The sequence below is a fragment of the Mastigoproctus giganteus genome, chromosome 5, assembly GCF_048544385.1.
Source record: "Mastigoproctus giganteus isolate SK-2022 chromosome 5, ASM4854438v1, whole genome shotgun sequence".
In the NCBI taxonomy this organism is placed as follows: Eukaryota; Metazoa; Arthropoda; class Arachnida; order Uropygi; family Thelyphonidae; genus Mastigoproctus; species Mastigoproctus giganteus.
The window spans coordinates 52263046-52279369 of NC_143579.1; the positions used below are offsets into that span (position 1 = coordinate 52263046).

The 16324-nt window shown below is 36.1% G+C and overlaps 1 protein-coding gene across 3 annotated transcripts in view; it reads left to right on the forward strand.

Annotated features, from left to right (window-relative positions):
- The window catches only part of Prp39 (pre-mRNA processing factor 39), a 201037-nt gene that overhangs the window by 11728 nt on the left and 172985 nt on the right, over positions 1–16324 (forward strand). For all 3 annotated transcript variants that reach the window (XM_090374021.1, XM_090374024.1, XM_090374022.1), the window contains exon 2: positions 6380–6464. In XM_090374021.1, the coding sequence (XP_090230147.1) occupies positions 6419–6464 (46 nt within the window). In that variant the 5' untranslated portion in view covers positions 6380–6418. The remainder of the gene's footprint in view (positions 1–6379; positions 6465–16324) is intronic.

Here is a 16324-nt window from a genome sequence, read left to right on the forward strand (position 1 = left end):
TATAATGCTTCTTGTTTCTTGCACCAAACTTTTTTGGCTTCATCATAATAATTAACTAGATTGATCAGACAAGACTTTCTTCGTGAACCCATACTGTGATCCATTCAGGATATCAATCCTATTGAGGTGGTTCTGTATTATATCTCTAACCACAGACTCACTAACCACAGATAAGAAAATAAGTGAGAAAAAAATTAAACTTTTTGCTGCTGCCTCTTCTGTTTCACTGGTTTCAACCCAGGATTGAAATCCATGGGATTGAGTCAATCTGGTTGGGAAAGGGCAGAAATGTTTTTTTTTTTTATTTGTTTTGGTTTGTTTTCTTCTCACTATGACTGAATTAATCAGCCTCTGGTAAAGATTGCTTGACAAAAAATCTAGTTTTTCTTTTGTCAAAGTGGAAGAAAAAGTTCTAAAAGTAGGATAGTTTTCCTTCCAAGTGGATTAAAATTCAAACCCCATATATTTGCATTTAGGGAGAAGTGAACTTGTATAAAGAAGCATTTCAAAATACTTTAATTTGCTGGATTTTGTGCTATCCACAGTCAAAAATTTTTATACAAAGTAAATGTTGTGGTTTCTTCTCCATTAACATCAGTATTGTAAATCCAAAAGTTGGTTATTTTGCAATTTTTTTTTTTTTTTTCCATTTCAATTTTTTGCTTGCTGTTTCTCAACTTACTAATCAGTGGCTAGTTCAAGTACAGAAACTTGCATATTTCTCTATATGAACTAGTCCCTCATTGCCTTTACTCAAATTATCTTCAGGAATTGTTATCTTCTTGTAACCAGTCGAAATTTATCCCTCACTGCAAGAGTTGCCAGTAGTAAGGAATTCATTTAAACTTATCACATTTACCCTACCACTGTTACTTCAGTCTAAATTAATCAGTGTTACTGATAGCAATCCTGTAGCTTCTCATAGGAGTGGCCTGGATATGGGAAAAGCATATCAAAGGAACCTCGTGAGGTATAGAAATGATGAAGGAAACAACACTGACACAACGGAAACAAAACGTACAGAGGGACTTTATTGAAAAATGGCAAAATAGCACTGGCTGCCGTGATATAGATACATCACTGCCAAAGATGGAACAAAGGAAAGAGGTGGTCCTCAGTAGGAGATATGGCCACCCCTAATGTCGATGCAGGCTTTGCACCGCTTGTCCATACTTAGAACAATGTTGTTAAGTTCTTGCATTAATGTCGTCCATTCCTCTGTTAGCGCCATCTTCAGCTAGTGAACATTTTCTGGTGAGTCTGGACGTGCCACTAGGTGTCTCCCCAGAGTGTCCCATCTGTGTTCGATGGGATTTAGATTGGCAGAACGGGCAGGCCAATCTGTACGAACAATGTCCTCACTTTCCAAAAGCATATCAACAGCTGCAGTGTGATGGGGTGTGGTGTTATCATCTGTGGGGGGTGGAAAAGAATGATGATTGTTTATATATTTAGTTATTTTATTGTTCTTATTTCGTTTTGTTCCCTATTATGTGTTTGTCCACTTTATTCTTATTTCCCCCACTTACGCATCTGACTTTACTTCCTAGGAGAATTCCAGATTCGTGGGAACTTCTCAATTAATTATAATTTCCTTCGGAAAGGCTGAGTGTTCAGGAATAAAAACTCACAAATTAACAAACAACAAAGTTTATTTACATATATATATATATACAACATAATATACAATTGAATAAAAAACATGTAATATGCATACAAGGTTAAGTCAAGGATACCTTGCATATATTATTCTTATATTAACAATCAATATGCTATTTTCATCATTATAATCTGTGTTCTTGCCATTCTGTTACAATACACTGAAGACTAATCTTAACTTTCCTAAAGTCTCTATTTGTTATTAGTCTTTCAGTTAGATCAACAATTCTTCATCAATACAAACACTATATTCAATTATCTATCCTTAGAACATTCGAATATTCTCATATAAAATTTACTATATTCAATTATCTATCCTTAGAACATTCGAATATTCTCATATAAAATTTACTATATTCAATTATCTATCTTTAGAACATTCCAAGATTCTCACTATAAACTTTATTATCCTTCTAACATATTATAATCATTTGAACAACAATTTACTCTATTATTACTTGTCTTTCGTTTCTCTTGCATTTTACAATAACCTTCTTGAATTAATTAAACTCTGTTAGTATATATATAATTTACTTAAGAGATAATTTATCTATCAAGTTACTTCTAGTGCTATCTCTGTTTTTCATTAATTAATCACTACACTGTTTCACTAACAGTCCTTGTTAACTTACAGTACTTAATAATATCTCACCTACTTCTATCTTTTTTCTTCCTTTCCGGGGAGGTTCCAAGCTTTCCTGGCTCTCAGGGTACCTTCTGGGGATCTCTTTCATCAGCTACACCTGAATTTGCTACAGATGATTTTTAGGAACTGTTTGCTGCACTGGGACTGGCGTTCTTTCTCCACCTTATTCGGGCTACCATCCATTCGCTGCTTCCTTCCTACTCATAGAGCTACTAATTTCGCATTTTCGCTCCTTTCTCTCGAGCTACTGATTCTGCGGATTTCGCTCCCTTTCTCTCCACCTTCTTAAAACCTATCACAAGGAAAACTCATAGGGCATCTCACACTAACTCCTTCTCCATTCCACTTTATTAAAACTTATCACAAGGAAAAACTCATAGGGTGCTACCCTCGTTTCTCCGCTCCACCTATTAAGAACTTTTTCAAGATGAAAACTTCCCAGGGTGCTACCTTCTCTTTTCCCATTATGACCAAACACTCCACTGTTATCTGACACATATTTCTTATCACAACAGAACCCTCAACTGTCCATGTTACTAACTCATTTTACTTATCTCGACGAAAATCTCGACTGCTGTGTCCGCTGACTATTTCATTTTCCCTAGCACCAACAAAAACTCAACTTAGAATCCCACTAACCCATTTTCCTAAACACCCGCATAACTCAACTCGGGGATCTGCCTCTTTACTCACATTTTATAACACAACAAAAAACTCAACTGTCTGTCCTAACTCATTTTCCCAAACCCGACGAGAATCTAAACTTTATCTTCCCCTAACTCATTTCCATAAACACCCACATGAATCTCAACTCAGGGATCTCACACCGTCTCCCCCTCTTCACTCACTTTTTGTTCATCTCCTTTTCTGTACCGCCTACATATGTCAAATCCCGCCCTAGTTTTCTGTTTAACCAATCTTACTCATTTTATCAACTTTCTCTCTCTTCTTATTCACTAATTTTAATTTTCTCAAGCTGATTCCTTGTTGTGTGAGCTAACTTCTTATTTTAAGAAATTTGTAAACTTTCTCAGACTGTCAGTACCTTTGAAGTCAGCCGCTTATAGTTATACTGTAGCAGACTAATTTCCCACGATCTAAAAACTTGCCATCACCGACAGTCAGGGCCAGACTTCCATCTAATTCCCAGCATTTGTTCCGTTTTTACTGTCCAGGAGTAACCGATTAAAGAAATGTCCCGACAGCACATGGTCCACTGCGCTATTGTTTACCAGAGTTGACACCTTTTACTAATAGCCGTTGCTACGGGTTTCTATTGTTCTGGTTTGCCTGTGTGAGCTGAGAGTCGAAGTGTCCTTAGCTTGCTAATAGCTTTCACTTACCGCTCCCCTTGTATAGATGTTGTCTAATTTAATCCCTTGGCTGTAAGGTTTGCTCCCCCATATTGCCATATTATAAGTTTTACTTTAAATAAATCTCACTTCTCCACAAAATATTATATTTGTAAGATTTTACATCTTACACATCCATAAACATGAACTTGGGGGCCAGTGGCACCTTGGAACAGACACACATGGGGAAGAATTACCTCAGTACAGTAGCTTGCACTGGTTGCAGTGCCACCTTCCAGTATCTGGAGTTGTGTACGTCCATCCAAGATAACGCCTCCCCCAGACAAGAACACCTCGACCGCCATATCGATCCCTTTCGGTGATGTTTGCGGGGTGATACCATGAGCCAACCACTTGCTAGATTAGCTGATGTCCAGAATTGCTGCTGAGACTGAATCTACTCTCATACTGTTGGTCCTTAAGTTTTGCACACAGGTGTATTAATTTGCCAGTCCTGCATTGCATTCATGCCATCCCACTTGTACCACTAATGGTAGCTACGTTGGTAGCCCCAAATTTAATATCAGCTTCATCCATTCTACCACATATTTCTGCAAATTTATTTTTGTCTTTGTTTCTTGCAACCTGCATTATCTTCATTGCATTGCTTTTCTAGTTCAGGATGATTGAATCATTGCCTACACTAGAGGCACCCAAACTTTTAATGTATTGCACCCTTTAAAATATTTTCTAAATTTTACCTTCCCTCCCCAGTCTTCCAGAACAATTATAAATAAATAATAATAAAAAAATTAGCAATGAGTATACATACTTTTATAAATTAATATATACTTCAGTGCATTTAATCTCAAAGAGAAATAAAATATGCTTCATATCTGGATTACTGGGATGGTTTGTCCATATTTCATTAAAAAGTGTTTCATAAAAACACTATGCATCTCTTAAAAAAAAACCTGTGTGCCCTCCTCCCAGGGGTACACACCCCTCACTTAGGTAACATATGGCCTATACATTGTATAGGCCAGAGGTTTCTTTTTCTTTTTTTTTTTTTTTTTTTTTTTTGTTAGTTGTTGGCGCATCAGCTTCTATGGCCATATTGCACATCCCAAAGTTTTTGCATTTTACTGTGATCCAAGCCCGAGGCGGGAATCAAACCTGCGACCTTTGGGTTGCCAGGCAGGCACTTTACCCACCTGGCTAGCCCGGTCGGCCAGAGGTTTCTCTTATGATACCAAAATGTTATGTTACCAAAGAGGGTACTGTTATGATATGTTGTTTTAGGTTCACCAGTGGTAGACTATTGTGTCATTGTATATTGCGTTCACAGGCCAATTTGCGTGTTGTGTGTGTTGAGAAAGTTGGAATAACTCATGGGGAGGGCACCACTCTCTCTCTCTCTCTCTCTCTCTCTCTCTCTCTCTCTCTCTCTCTCTCTCTCTCTCTCTCTCTCTCTCTCTCTCTCTCTCTCTCTCTCTTGAAGAGGACTTTAGAAATTCCTCCAGTCATAGACAGAAATTGGATACACTGTTCCAAAAGAGTGACAAGTGGCAAAAACCACTATATTGCCATAGAGGATGCATAAGAGCTTTACTGACACAAGTTTTATGTATTATTTAATGGGAAAATAATTCTCTTGTTCTAGTTTATTGATCTGGAATGATTTATATAAACTTGGTATAATCCTTGTTTTGAATCTTCCCTGAGTTCAGTAAATAATAGGTATTGAATAAAGCCTAAAATGACCTACCAGCTATACTTCCCAACTGATTGTTACGTGTAGCAGTCCGAATGTGCTTTTCTTAATGAATTTCCATACTTTAAATATGCAATTTAACCCCGGGGGCTCACATCTGGTGAGTATGGGCTTGGCACACCCAGGGTCCTGAGCTGGATATCATCATTCTTCTCTTTCTTGGTGATTCCCTTCTACTTCTCTCTCTCTCTCTCTCAGGGTAATTTTGGAATTTTTTTTTTTTTTTTTGGCTGGTGCAGCATAAGCCTCAGGCTTCCTTGCACCATATAGCTAATAATAATAATAATAGAGAGAGAGAGAGAGAGATAATATGAAGAATTAAAGATATTAAAAAAAACTTATTAAAATTATTGCTGATTATCATGAAAAGATACATTAAATACACCAAAGTAATTGGTAAATGCTATCTTTTAAATTTATTTTAAATGTTATCTTTCTTCGTTTACATGCCTTTGCCTTTATTTTATATCTTGAACTGTTGGTTCAACGTATACAACTTAGTTTTTTCTTTGTTTATAGTTTTTCTTTTTAAATAAGGAAAATCATGCATTTTCATGATAAGTGTAATGACTTAGTAACCCTTTGTGCTCTGCCACTCTACTTCTGTTCTTTTTCCTATTACAAAAAAAAAAAAAAAAAATAGAACACAAAGCAAGCCAGAGTAAAGTTTTTTCACACATCAAACCAATCAACTCATCTGTACTATAGGCTTCAGTGACCTATCATTAAAAAAAATTGACCATTTATTAAAACCAATTTCTTCCTAGTTTTATGATTTTTTTTTTGTAAATAAAAACACTCATTGACATGTTGATAGCTTTCTTTTCAGAATTTCAGAAATTCTCCAGTTTTATTGCTTATTATTTTTAAAATCTCCTTATGTGATTATCTTGTCTTAACATTTTCTGCTAAAGAATAAATGAGTGGGTGAATTATTTATGTATTAATGTTGGGCTTGCTTATTCTCTTTCTGATATTTTCATATTTACACTGTAAATTTGTTTTCAGATTAAAAACATTGTTGTTTACACTCCAGTATTTGAAGAAATGCATCCTGAAAATGAAGAACAATCAGAACGAAAGAAGATTCAAGGTCAGTGCAAGAAATTTTTCTCTGTTTATACTCTGTATGACCACTGCAGTTGGAGGAATTTGACTTCATGGTAACTGCTTTATTGCAGTTAATAAACTGGTACAACAGCTAATAATGGGCTCTGCATTTTTTTTTTTTTTTTTTGGTGCAGCATATGGACTTGACCTTGCGACATGCGTATTTGTGTCCATGTGTGTTACCCTACAGCCAGCACTACTTAAATTTGATTTATTCTTTGTAGAAGTCATCAGTTAATATTTAGTGGTGTTATGAATTTGCTAATGGTTTATAGGATTGCCATTCTTATCATAGTGTATGAAGAATTATCTTTGTGTGTGGTTTTCAAACTGCAGAATGATTCTTTTCTGGAAATGCATGATGCTTAGTTACATTAAAAAAAATCATGCAAAACAATAGCAGATTTCTTCCTCTTATTTGAATATTTAACATTGCAAGTTGTATAGTTCAGTAGTATTCATGTTAGTAGTGTACATACTATGTGATGTTTTTTGAAAATTTTATGTGAAAACCTCAATGTAGGGGTCACTTAACATGATTACTGTTGTTTTGGTCATTATAAATTATACATAAGCATGGGAAACTTTGCTGTAGATTTTAGATCTTAATGAAACTTTTGGTATGATTATGATCAGATTTGGTTGGATGTTTTGTTTATAAACTGTGATATTTCTCATTGGCTGCTCCTGCTGAAAACTAGCAGCTGCTATCATTTTAACTATGCATCATATAAACATTTGGATGTTCCCCTGGGTAATTGGTCAAAAAATTATTAAATGAGATGCTTAGAATATAGAATTGCATGCACACAGCAAAGTTACCAAGATCACAATTGAGAAATGCAAACAGAGCATATTGATTTGTAACCATTGGAACTGATGGGATTTCCTGCATTCAGAAAATATTGTGCCTAGCATGGTGTTTATAATTCTGTGGAAAAGGCTTGGATTTAAATCCTGTTGAGATGAAAGGAACTGTGATCCCCCCCCCACGTTGTTGCAAGAGTTAATTACTCTTGGCCAGGGGGTGTTATCATTTTTCTCTGTAAGCTGAGGTTAGGTTAGACTTTTTTGATTTTGCAGGGTAAACATATAAATTTGCATTTCATTTGTTTTATTTATTTAAACCAGGGGTGGGCAACCTTTTTAAATGACAGACCAAATAAAATGGCTGTGAGGTACATGCAGGCCAAATATTTTTTTTTAGCTTTCCACAATTTTTAGGATTATTAAAATGATGTGTAATGAAAAAATTGTCTATAAACAGTTTTATGTTATTTATTAATATTTATACATATGCACACATATAATTAATTTTATTAATAAGAAAAATAAAATACAAATTCAAGATAAAATTACAAAAATACAATTATAAAAAAATTAAATCAAATTATTATAATTTCAAAGATTTTATGAAACCTATGTGTGTGCACGATGTAAACAGTGTGAGGAAATCAGATGCCAACTCAGCATTGTTATGAGCTTATATGAGAGCTTGAAGGACAGGGTGGATGAACTCGGAGGATTTAAATTGAGGGGGCCCATCAAGCTCTCAGCTGCCCACATCAATGCCAGAGTTGCACTTGAAAATCACGCAACACAGCAGAAACCCCCCTCCCCCAAGGCAGAATGTACTGGTCCTTAAGGAACTAGTAGTTGTCTCTATTTTCAGGGAAGCGGGGAACATATTGTGCAAAAAGGATAGATGGAACAGGACCGGGGTATGTCTGCCAGGGGCAAAGGTTGATGATGTTGTAGAGCAGACATCTTTTAAGGGCACAAAGGGTGATATTGTTGTATACGTTGGCACCAATGATATTAAGAGTAGGAGACCGGCGGAATTACTTAACAAGTACAAGTCAATGCTGAAAAAAAGCCGTGAGTTAGGGTTGTATTTGAAAGTGTCTGCAATTTACATGTATATGATGAGAGCCTTGTCGATCAGTTCGGCCCTGGAGAGATTGTGCAAGGCTCAAGGGGTAGAATTTTTCTCAGCCTGGTCTGTACTTGTTAACAGGAGAGACTGCTTCTACAGGTATGGGATACACTTAAATATAAAAGGTGTAAGAATATTTGATGATGCTATCGAGACAGAGTTAGGTGGGTCGTAAAACTGCTAGCTTGGGGGGATACATGGACTAATAGATTAACAGTAGCTTCTGGCAGAGGTCAAAATGATTCTTGCACTGCTTCTATTGAAATGCAATTGAGCAGCCTGGAAAGCAAGGCAATGGGTGTTTCCAGGACTGCTGGGAGTCATAGTGGAACAAGTAAATACATGGACTGTGTTAGGGTAACTAAGAGTAGAAACAGGTGCATATACACCGATGCTAGGAGTATAGTTAATAAATTCGATGAGCTTGAAATGCTAGTCAAGACATCAAAGGCAGATATTGTTGGGATATCAGAGACATGGTGTCACACAGACAAAAGCAGTGCAGAACTGGAATTTGGGGAGTATAATGTGTACAGAAAGGATAGACAGAACAGAAAGAGAGGAGGGGTTATGCTGTTAGTTAAGAAACACACAAAATCTAAGGAAGTGCATCCAATTGATATTGGTAGACAATGCAATATTGAGTCTGTTTGGTGTAACATAAGCACTGGGAAAGGAAAAAATGTGAGTAGGTGTGTGTTATAGGATCTGATGCCTAATGAATCTGATGAGTATAATGAGCCTAATGAATCTGATGAGTATAATGAGCAATTGTGCAGAGAAATAGTGGGCCAGTAAATCAGTGTCTTATAATGGGGGATTTTAATTTCCCATTGATTGACTGGAATTTGTGGGTTGGTCACTCACACACTAGCAAGGCTTTTGGGAATTTATTGGATGATTGTTTTCTACAGCAGCATGTTCGGGAGGCAAATAGAGGGAGTAATACTGTTGATCTGATTCTCAGTTGTGATTCTTCATGCATTAAGAATCTACAGATAATGGAACCACTAGGTTGTTCCTTTATCAAAAAGGTAACTACCATTAAGAGTAAAGGGAAGGGTTTTGCTTTCGTAAAGGTAACTACGATGGTCTGAGACAGTATTTAAATTCTATACGGTGGGACAAACTGATGATGTTACCAATAGCAAATTCAAAATGGGAAGCATTCAAAGAATTAATCTTGGAAGCTACTAGGCTTTTCATACCAACTACGAAATATTGTTCAAGATTTAGGCCTAAATGGATGTCAGATGAACTAATTAGACATGTGACAGAGAAGAAAATTGCGTAGGATACATATAAAATAACAGGTGACATAGAAGCCTATGATAGATATAAGCTGGTCTGTAACCAAGTCACAAAGGAGATTAGGCAGGCGAAGGCAGATTACGAGAAATCTTTGGCAAAGGCAAAGGATTCTTTACTTATGGAAACTCTAGAAGGAAGGGGATGAATCAGATTGGTCCACTTAATATCGATGGTTCAACTGTTGATGATCCTGCTCAGGTAGCTAACAAACTAAATGAATGTTTTGCATTTATATTCACACATGAGGAGTTATTCAGGGAGGGGAATGCCAGAGGTGCATTCAACTCTGGCAGTAAGCTAGATGGTTTTGTAATAACTGAGAGCAGTGGAGGTACCCATGGACTGGAGATATGCAAATGTGACCCCAATCCACAAAGGAGGATCAAGAGGAGACACAAGTAATTACAGACCTGTTAGTTTAACTTTGTTCCAGGGAAATTAATGGAGGCACTGGTTAAAGAAGCATTGCAGGATTATCTAGACAAGACTTCAGTTATAGCTCGGACACAGCATGGGTTTGTTAAGGGAAAGTCTTGTCTGACTAATTTGATTGGATACTATGATGTAGTCACAAAGGAACTGAATGCAAAGAATAACTTTGATATCATATATTTGGATCTTAGAAAGGCCTTTGATACTGTTGCACATGGAAGTCTGCTGCACAAATTGGAGCAGTGTGGCACTGGAGGCAAATTGCTGCTATGGATAAAGGGATGGTTGAATGGGAGAAGACAGAGTGGTAAATAATGGACACTGCTCTTCATGGACTAATGTTAATAGTGGAATCCCTCAGGGTTCAGTGTTGGGTCCATCGTTGTGTTCTGTATTTATAAATGATACTAATGATGGTATAGCAGGCTTAATTTTCGGTATATCAGGCTTAATGTCCAAGTTTGCAGATGATATGAAGGTTGGCATAGTTGTTAATGACAAAGTTGTTAAATGTGCTGAGAGGTGGCAAATGAAGTTTAACATTGACAAATGTAAAGTACTATATATGGGAAGCAGTAACCCCAGAGTAGCGTATCAACTCTGTGGTACTAAACTGACAGTGGTAGAGAATGAAAAGGACCTGGAGGTAATTGTGCAGGCCGATATGAAGTTTTCTGAGCAGTGCAGATGGTCTGCAAAGTAGCTCATGGTGTCTTGTCAATGATATACAGGAATTTTTCTAGCAGGGATAAGGAGGTGATTATCCTCTTGTATAAGGCGATGGTCAGGCCACGCCTTGAGTACTGTATACATGTCTGGAGGCCTCATTTTAAGACGGATGTAGATCTGTTGGAACAAGTACAGAGAAGGGCAACAAGATTAGTGAATGGAACAAAGGGTTGCTCTTATGAAGAAAGGCTTAAGTTTTGCAAATTAGTGTCTGGAGTCTAGGCACCTGATTGAGGTGTGTAAGTTAGTTAGTTATTTGGTTTTTAGGAGCATTAGAGGTGTGTAAAGCCTTGAATGGTTTGCGCATGCTCAGTGCTGATGGGATTCTTCCTCTTGCTCAGAATAATCTTCTGAGAGGGCATAAATTCAAATTGAGGAAAGACAGTTGTAGGATATAGCAATTGCACATGAAAGACTGCTTACATGTGCAATTGCTCTAGCCACCAGGTGGTTGATTGCTGGAACAAACTTCCATCTGTCGTTGTAGAAGTTGATAGCCTAAATATTTAAGGCAGAACTTGACAAAAATGTGGAGTGAGTGGATGGGTGAAATAAGGATTTTTTCCCCCCTTCTTGCATCATGTGTCTTTGCCAATGCTAATACCTTAATAATCTTAATTTTCAATTATGCATTGTAATAGGTTTCAATAAATGCCTTCATAAACATAAAATGTAAATCCTCTCCAAATTATTTACTTTTATCTGTCGATTATTCACTGACATTTGCTGTTTGAAATGCATGATATACTTGCACTGCAATCACATTTTCTAGAGCTGAGAGTCCGGGAACCTACTGACTGTGTGCAAGTCTATGCATGCTTACCAGTGTTGCTAGAAGCTATGCTTGCTTGCTGGCAACACTGCTACTTACTGAACTGATGATATACAGCACAAATTCAAACGATTCATTAAATGTCGTACCATCGAAATGTTAAAACCAATTTAACAGCAAATATAATAAAAGTTACAATAAACATAATTTCATGATATATATTCTTCAGCGGGGCATTTATTATTTATATATTTTGAAAATAATTGCAGACCAGAGGTTGCCCACCTCTGATTTAAACTATAGAGGGCAGTGGCCTCAGCATATGTGATGTTTATATTTTTAATTTTAGTTCGCTCATTACTTTTCATTCTGTATCTGGATGGTATAGAAACATTTGTTAATGTTTTGCTCAACAGATACATTCCTTTTGGAATTCACAGGTGCTGATCACAGCCTGAAGAAGTGCTGTTTGTGGGTTTCCTATTTTTATTTTATTTATTTTTTTAAACTGTGGATGGGACACTTTCTTTTGGTGGGTGTCACTTTTTTGTTTCCTTTTTATTTTTATGATTTTATTTCAATTGGATCGTTAGGATATTTGGTTCTTGGGTAGCAGAATTGCACCTTGCAAATTGTAATTACAGTTGCATTAATTTGCTATGTTTTCATGGCATAATTAGTATTTTTTTTTCCACAAGTAGTCTTGTTGAGGTGACTTTATTTAATGTTATTTTTTTTAATTTTGATTATTTTTCAGTCCTTTCTAATTCATGTGTATCTGTGAACAAACATCCAAATTCCATATGAATTCAACACTGGGTGTGGAATGTTCATTTTTTTTTTTTTTTTTTTTTTCTAGTTGCCTTTTGATCTAGGCCCATATCCTGATTATAGACACAATATATGGAGAACATGCATGGAGCAATGGACACTTCTGTGGAAAATTCAAACAAATATAGCAAGCTATTTCAAATAAAACCTGAACCACAATTATGGACTTTAAGCCTTCGTAAAAATAGAAAAGAAGTAATCTTAGCCAGAACCCGAATAGGTCACACTCGCCTCACAAATCTCTATCTGCTTACAGGAAATGATCCTCCTCAGTGTGCACGCTGTTTGCAACCACTTACAGTAAAACATATACTCCTTGAATGTAGCTTGTTCAACAACTCCCGACGAATGGCTTAATTTCAAATTTACAACAACCTCTGTCTCTCAATAGAATCATAGGTAAACAAACAAATCTCTCTGAATTCTTTCTCTGTTTAAAACAAATTCAAATGTATGACTTTTTAACTGCTGCACAAGCAGTTCTTATATGTAGTCAATTGATTTGGAGGTGCAATATGGCCTAAGTTGCTCTTGCGCCAGAAAACACCACAACAACAGCAACAGTTGCCTTTCAGTTTACTTCACTTGGACATTCTTTCAACTTTTGAACATTTATTCTTTTATTATTATACTTATATTTTATTATTATACATTTATTATTATACTACCATTCATATTATAATTTCTTTTCTAATTGTTTTAATATTTTTTTAAAGATTTGTACAATGACATGGGGAAGTTATAAATCATTAATTTTGGAGTCAAAAACTGAAAGATTTTAGACAAAATTTAGGATGTTCTGTGCAAAGTATGGTAACAGAATATTGTAAAATAATAAGGAAGTTTACCTCAATATAATATGTATTACGTAGAACGTATTGAGCATTATAGCTCTGGTTCATACTACCTAGGTAACAGAATACAGATTCAATAAATACACATTTTATGGCATTAAGAAAAGTCAAAATGCTATCTTGGTTTTAATTAAATAAAGATGGTGTGAGTGACAACACCAAGAGAAAAAGTTAATGATGCAAAAATTGCAAATGCTGATGTGTGTGAATGACACAAGCAACATTGAACTGTTCGTGTTACCATTAACTTTAAACAGCAGTGCTTGTTCAGTGATTTTCCCACCCATCATTCAAGGCAAGTGCAGGTTGTTTATTAAGATTTCAAAACTGTTGTGTGATATAGCCAACATAAAGATTTGTAGCGAGTTTCTTAGTAGAAATCCGATAAGCATTTCAAACTAAGCTTAATAAAATAATTGAAGCGGTGGTTGATTTGTGATACTGGATAGACTTGGTTATTCTGTAAATCTATGCTTGAAAATAACCTAGTAAATTAAAAAAAAAAATTAGGTAGTAGTACACCAAGCCACAAAATAAATAGGTAATGCTTATACACACCATTAAAGGTAACCCTCGTATAACACGGTTATTAGGTTCCTGTAAAATGTTATGTTGTGCGAAACTAAGAAAAAGTACAAAAAGGGGCGTTACGTTCCAAAAGCTAACAAAAATACACCATTTCGTTAACAAAAATGCCATTCTAGATTTCATGTATCTTCTGCTCTCTTTAAAAAATCAGTAATCTGAGTTTGTTTGATTTTGCTTGATAAATCTTTGTCAGTTTCATCGTATGGAACTAAGCATTTTTGAAGCCCGTTTTGAACTTTGGGCTCCTTTCATTCAAGAATCTGCATTCAAAAAATAAGATTCTAATTGCTCAGCTAACTTTATGCCTTCCCCTATGCATTTTAGTGTAAAATTTGCAAGCTTAGAATTTTCATCTGTGATATCATAATCTGAATTGATTTGATTTTATCTCCAATGGCATTTACACCAAATCCACTATGCTGGCTTCTTTTTATACCAGTAATTCTTGAACCTCTTCAGTAATCATTTCTTTTTTTATTTTTTTAGGAGCATTGGCAACTAAGGCCATGTTACTCTGTGTATATTGTCTGTGAATTGTGTGTGTCCTGAGGTCGATTTTCTGTTTTGCTGGATGAAAAACCAGAGTTTCTGGGAGAAAACACCATGCTGCCCAAGCCCGGCTAACTCAGCCACGTTGTGAAAAAGACCCATAAAAATTCCTTCCTTCATCGACAGGATTCAAACTCTGGTCTTTTCCAGCCTGTGTGGGGAGGAGGGCGATTCTATCAACTGTGCTAGCCACGAGGGCTTCAGTACTGTAGTCATATCATCAAAACCTTCCCCTCTTATCGACATAGCAAGTTCTGCTATCACACAGATTCCCTTTTCTGCCAGTTCGACCATATTTCCAGAATGAACTGACTGTAGCCATACATTTTTCCACATGCGTTTAATATTGACGGTTTTACTTCTTTCAGTGATAAAGCTATGATTCTGATATAGTCCACAATTGAGAAATGTTTCCATGCCTCCATTACTTCTATAGATTCGGAATCAATTTTTTCCAAAATCCATTGTAATGATTTTCTGATGAAATGAGTTTTAAAGGTGGATATAATGCCTTGATTTAATGGCTGAATGAAAGAAGTTGTATTAACCTAGTACAACTGTGGCAGTAGGAACATAACTTCAATGTTTGGATGACTTAAATCTTTTGGATGGCCTGGTGTGCTATCCAGTAGTAATAAAACTTTGAAATCTAGATTTTTCCACAAATACACAAGTTCAATAGCACAGAACGTAACACGGTAATTTCCTAACAAAATAAAATACAGGGATTTCTCAATAAATTTTTTTTTTGTCTAGAGTCAACAGCGGGGATTCAAAAAGAGTGGAAATGTTGAAAAATTACATCCAACATAATAGCAGGGTTTTCTCCTCACAAAAGCTCAAAAATACCCCATTATGGAAGGGTTACCAAAATTCTTTAACCGTGTTAGCTGTGTTATAAGTAGTGTTGTGCGAGGATTGCCACAATTTATCAATCGTGTTAGAGCGAAGCTGTTGTACAATTACCGTGTTATACGGGGGTTGCCTGTATATGCAGACTGATAGGAAATAGTTGGTGATAGGCAAAATCAAAAAAAACCAAGATTACTTTAGAACAAAAAATTACCTTTTCTTTATTTTTCTAATAAAAATGCATGGTTTACAGAACCTTTTGAAATGGTTTTACATTGTAAAAGAAGTAAAATAGATAAATAGCTTAAGCTTAGTATAGTACAGTATATAATATAATATTGTCAATTAATCAGTAAAATCTATTAATTTTGTTAAACTTCGTTGTCAGTCAAATTGTACTTTTAACTAAATACATATAATGACTTAGATTACAAACGTAACATTATTATTTAATACGTAACTTGATATGGAAGTTATATAAATGGAACTCGTAGATAATACTTGATACTGAAAAATATATATAGCATTATAACTGTGTTGGGATACAAGTTTAGGGTTATAATTTTGTACTGAAATTCAAATTTTGTTGAAATTAAATTGAAATCATGTCTCAGACCAGAGCAGCAAAGCAAAAGGCTCAAGCTAATGGGAGTGCTGTGGCTCAGAGGAGAACTGAGGAGGGCAGTTGCCCTCTGAATCACAGCCTTTTAAAATGCACTGCTTGCATGATGTTTGTGGAGCAATCGGGTACGGGACATGATATTGCCATGGGGGATTTCTTTGTGTGTGTGCGTGATGCAAGGAGTGTAACGAAATCAGGCGACAACTCAGCATTGTTATGGGCCTGTATGAGAGCTTGAAGGACAGGGTGGATGCCCTCGAAGGATCTAAATTAAGGGGCCCATCAAGCTCTCAGCTGCCCACATCAACACCAGAGCTTGCACTTGGTCATCACGCAACACAGCGGCAACCCCCAAGGCAGAATGCGC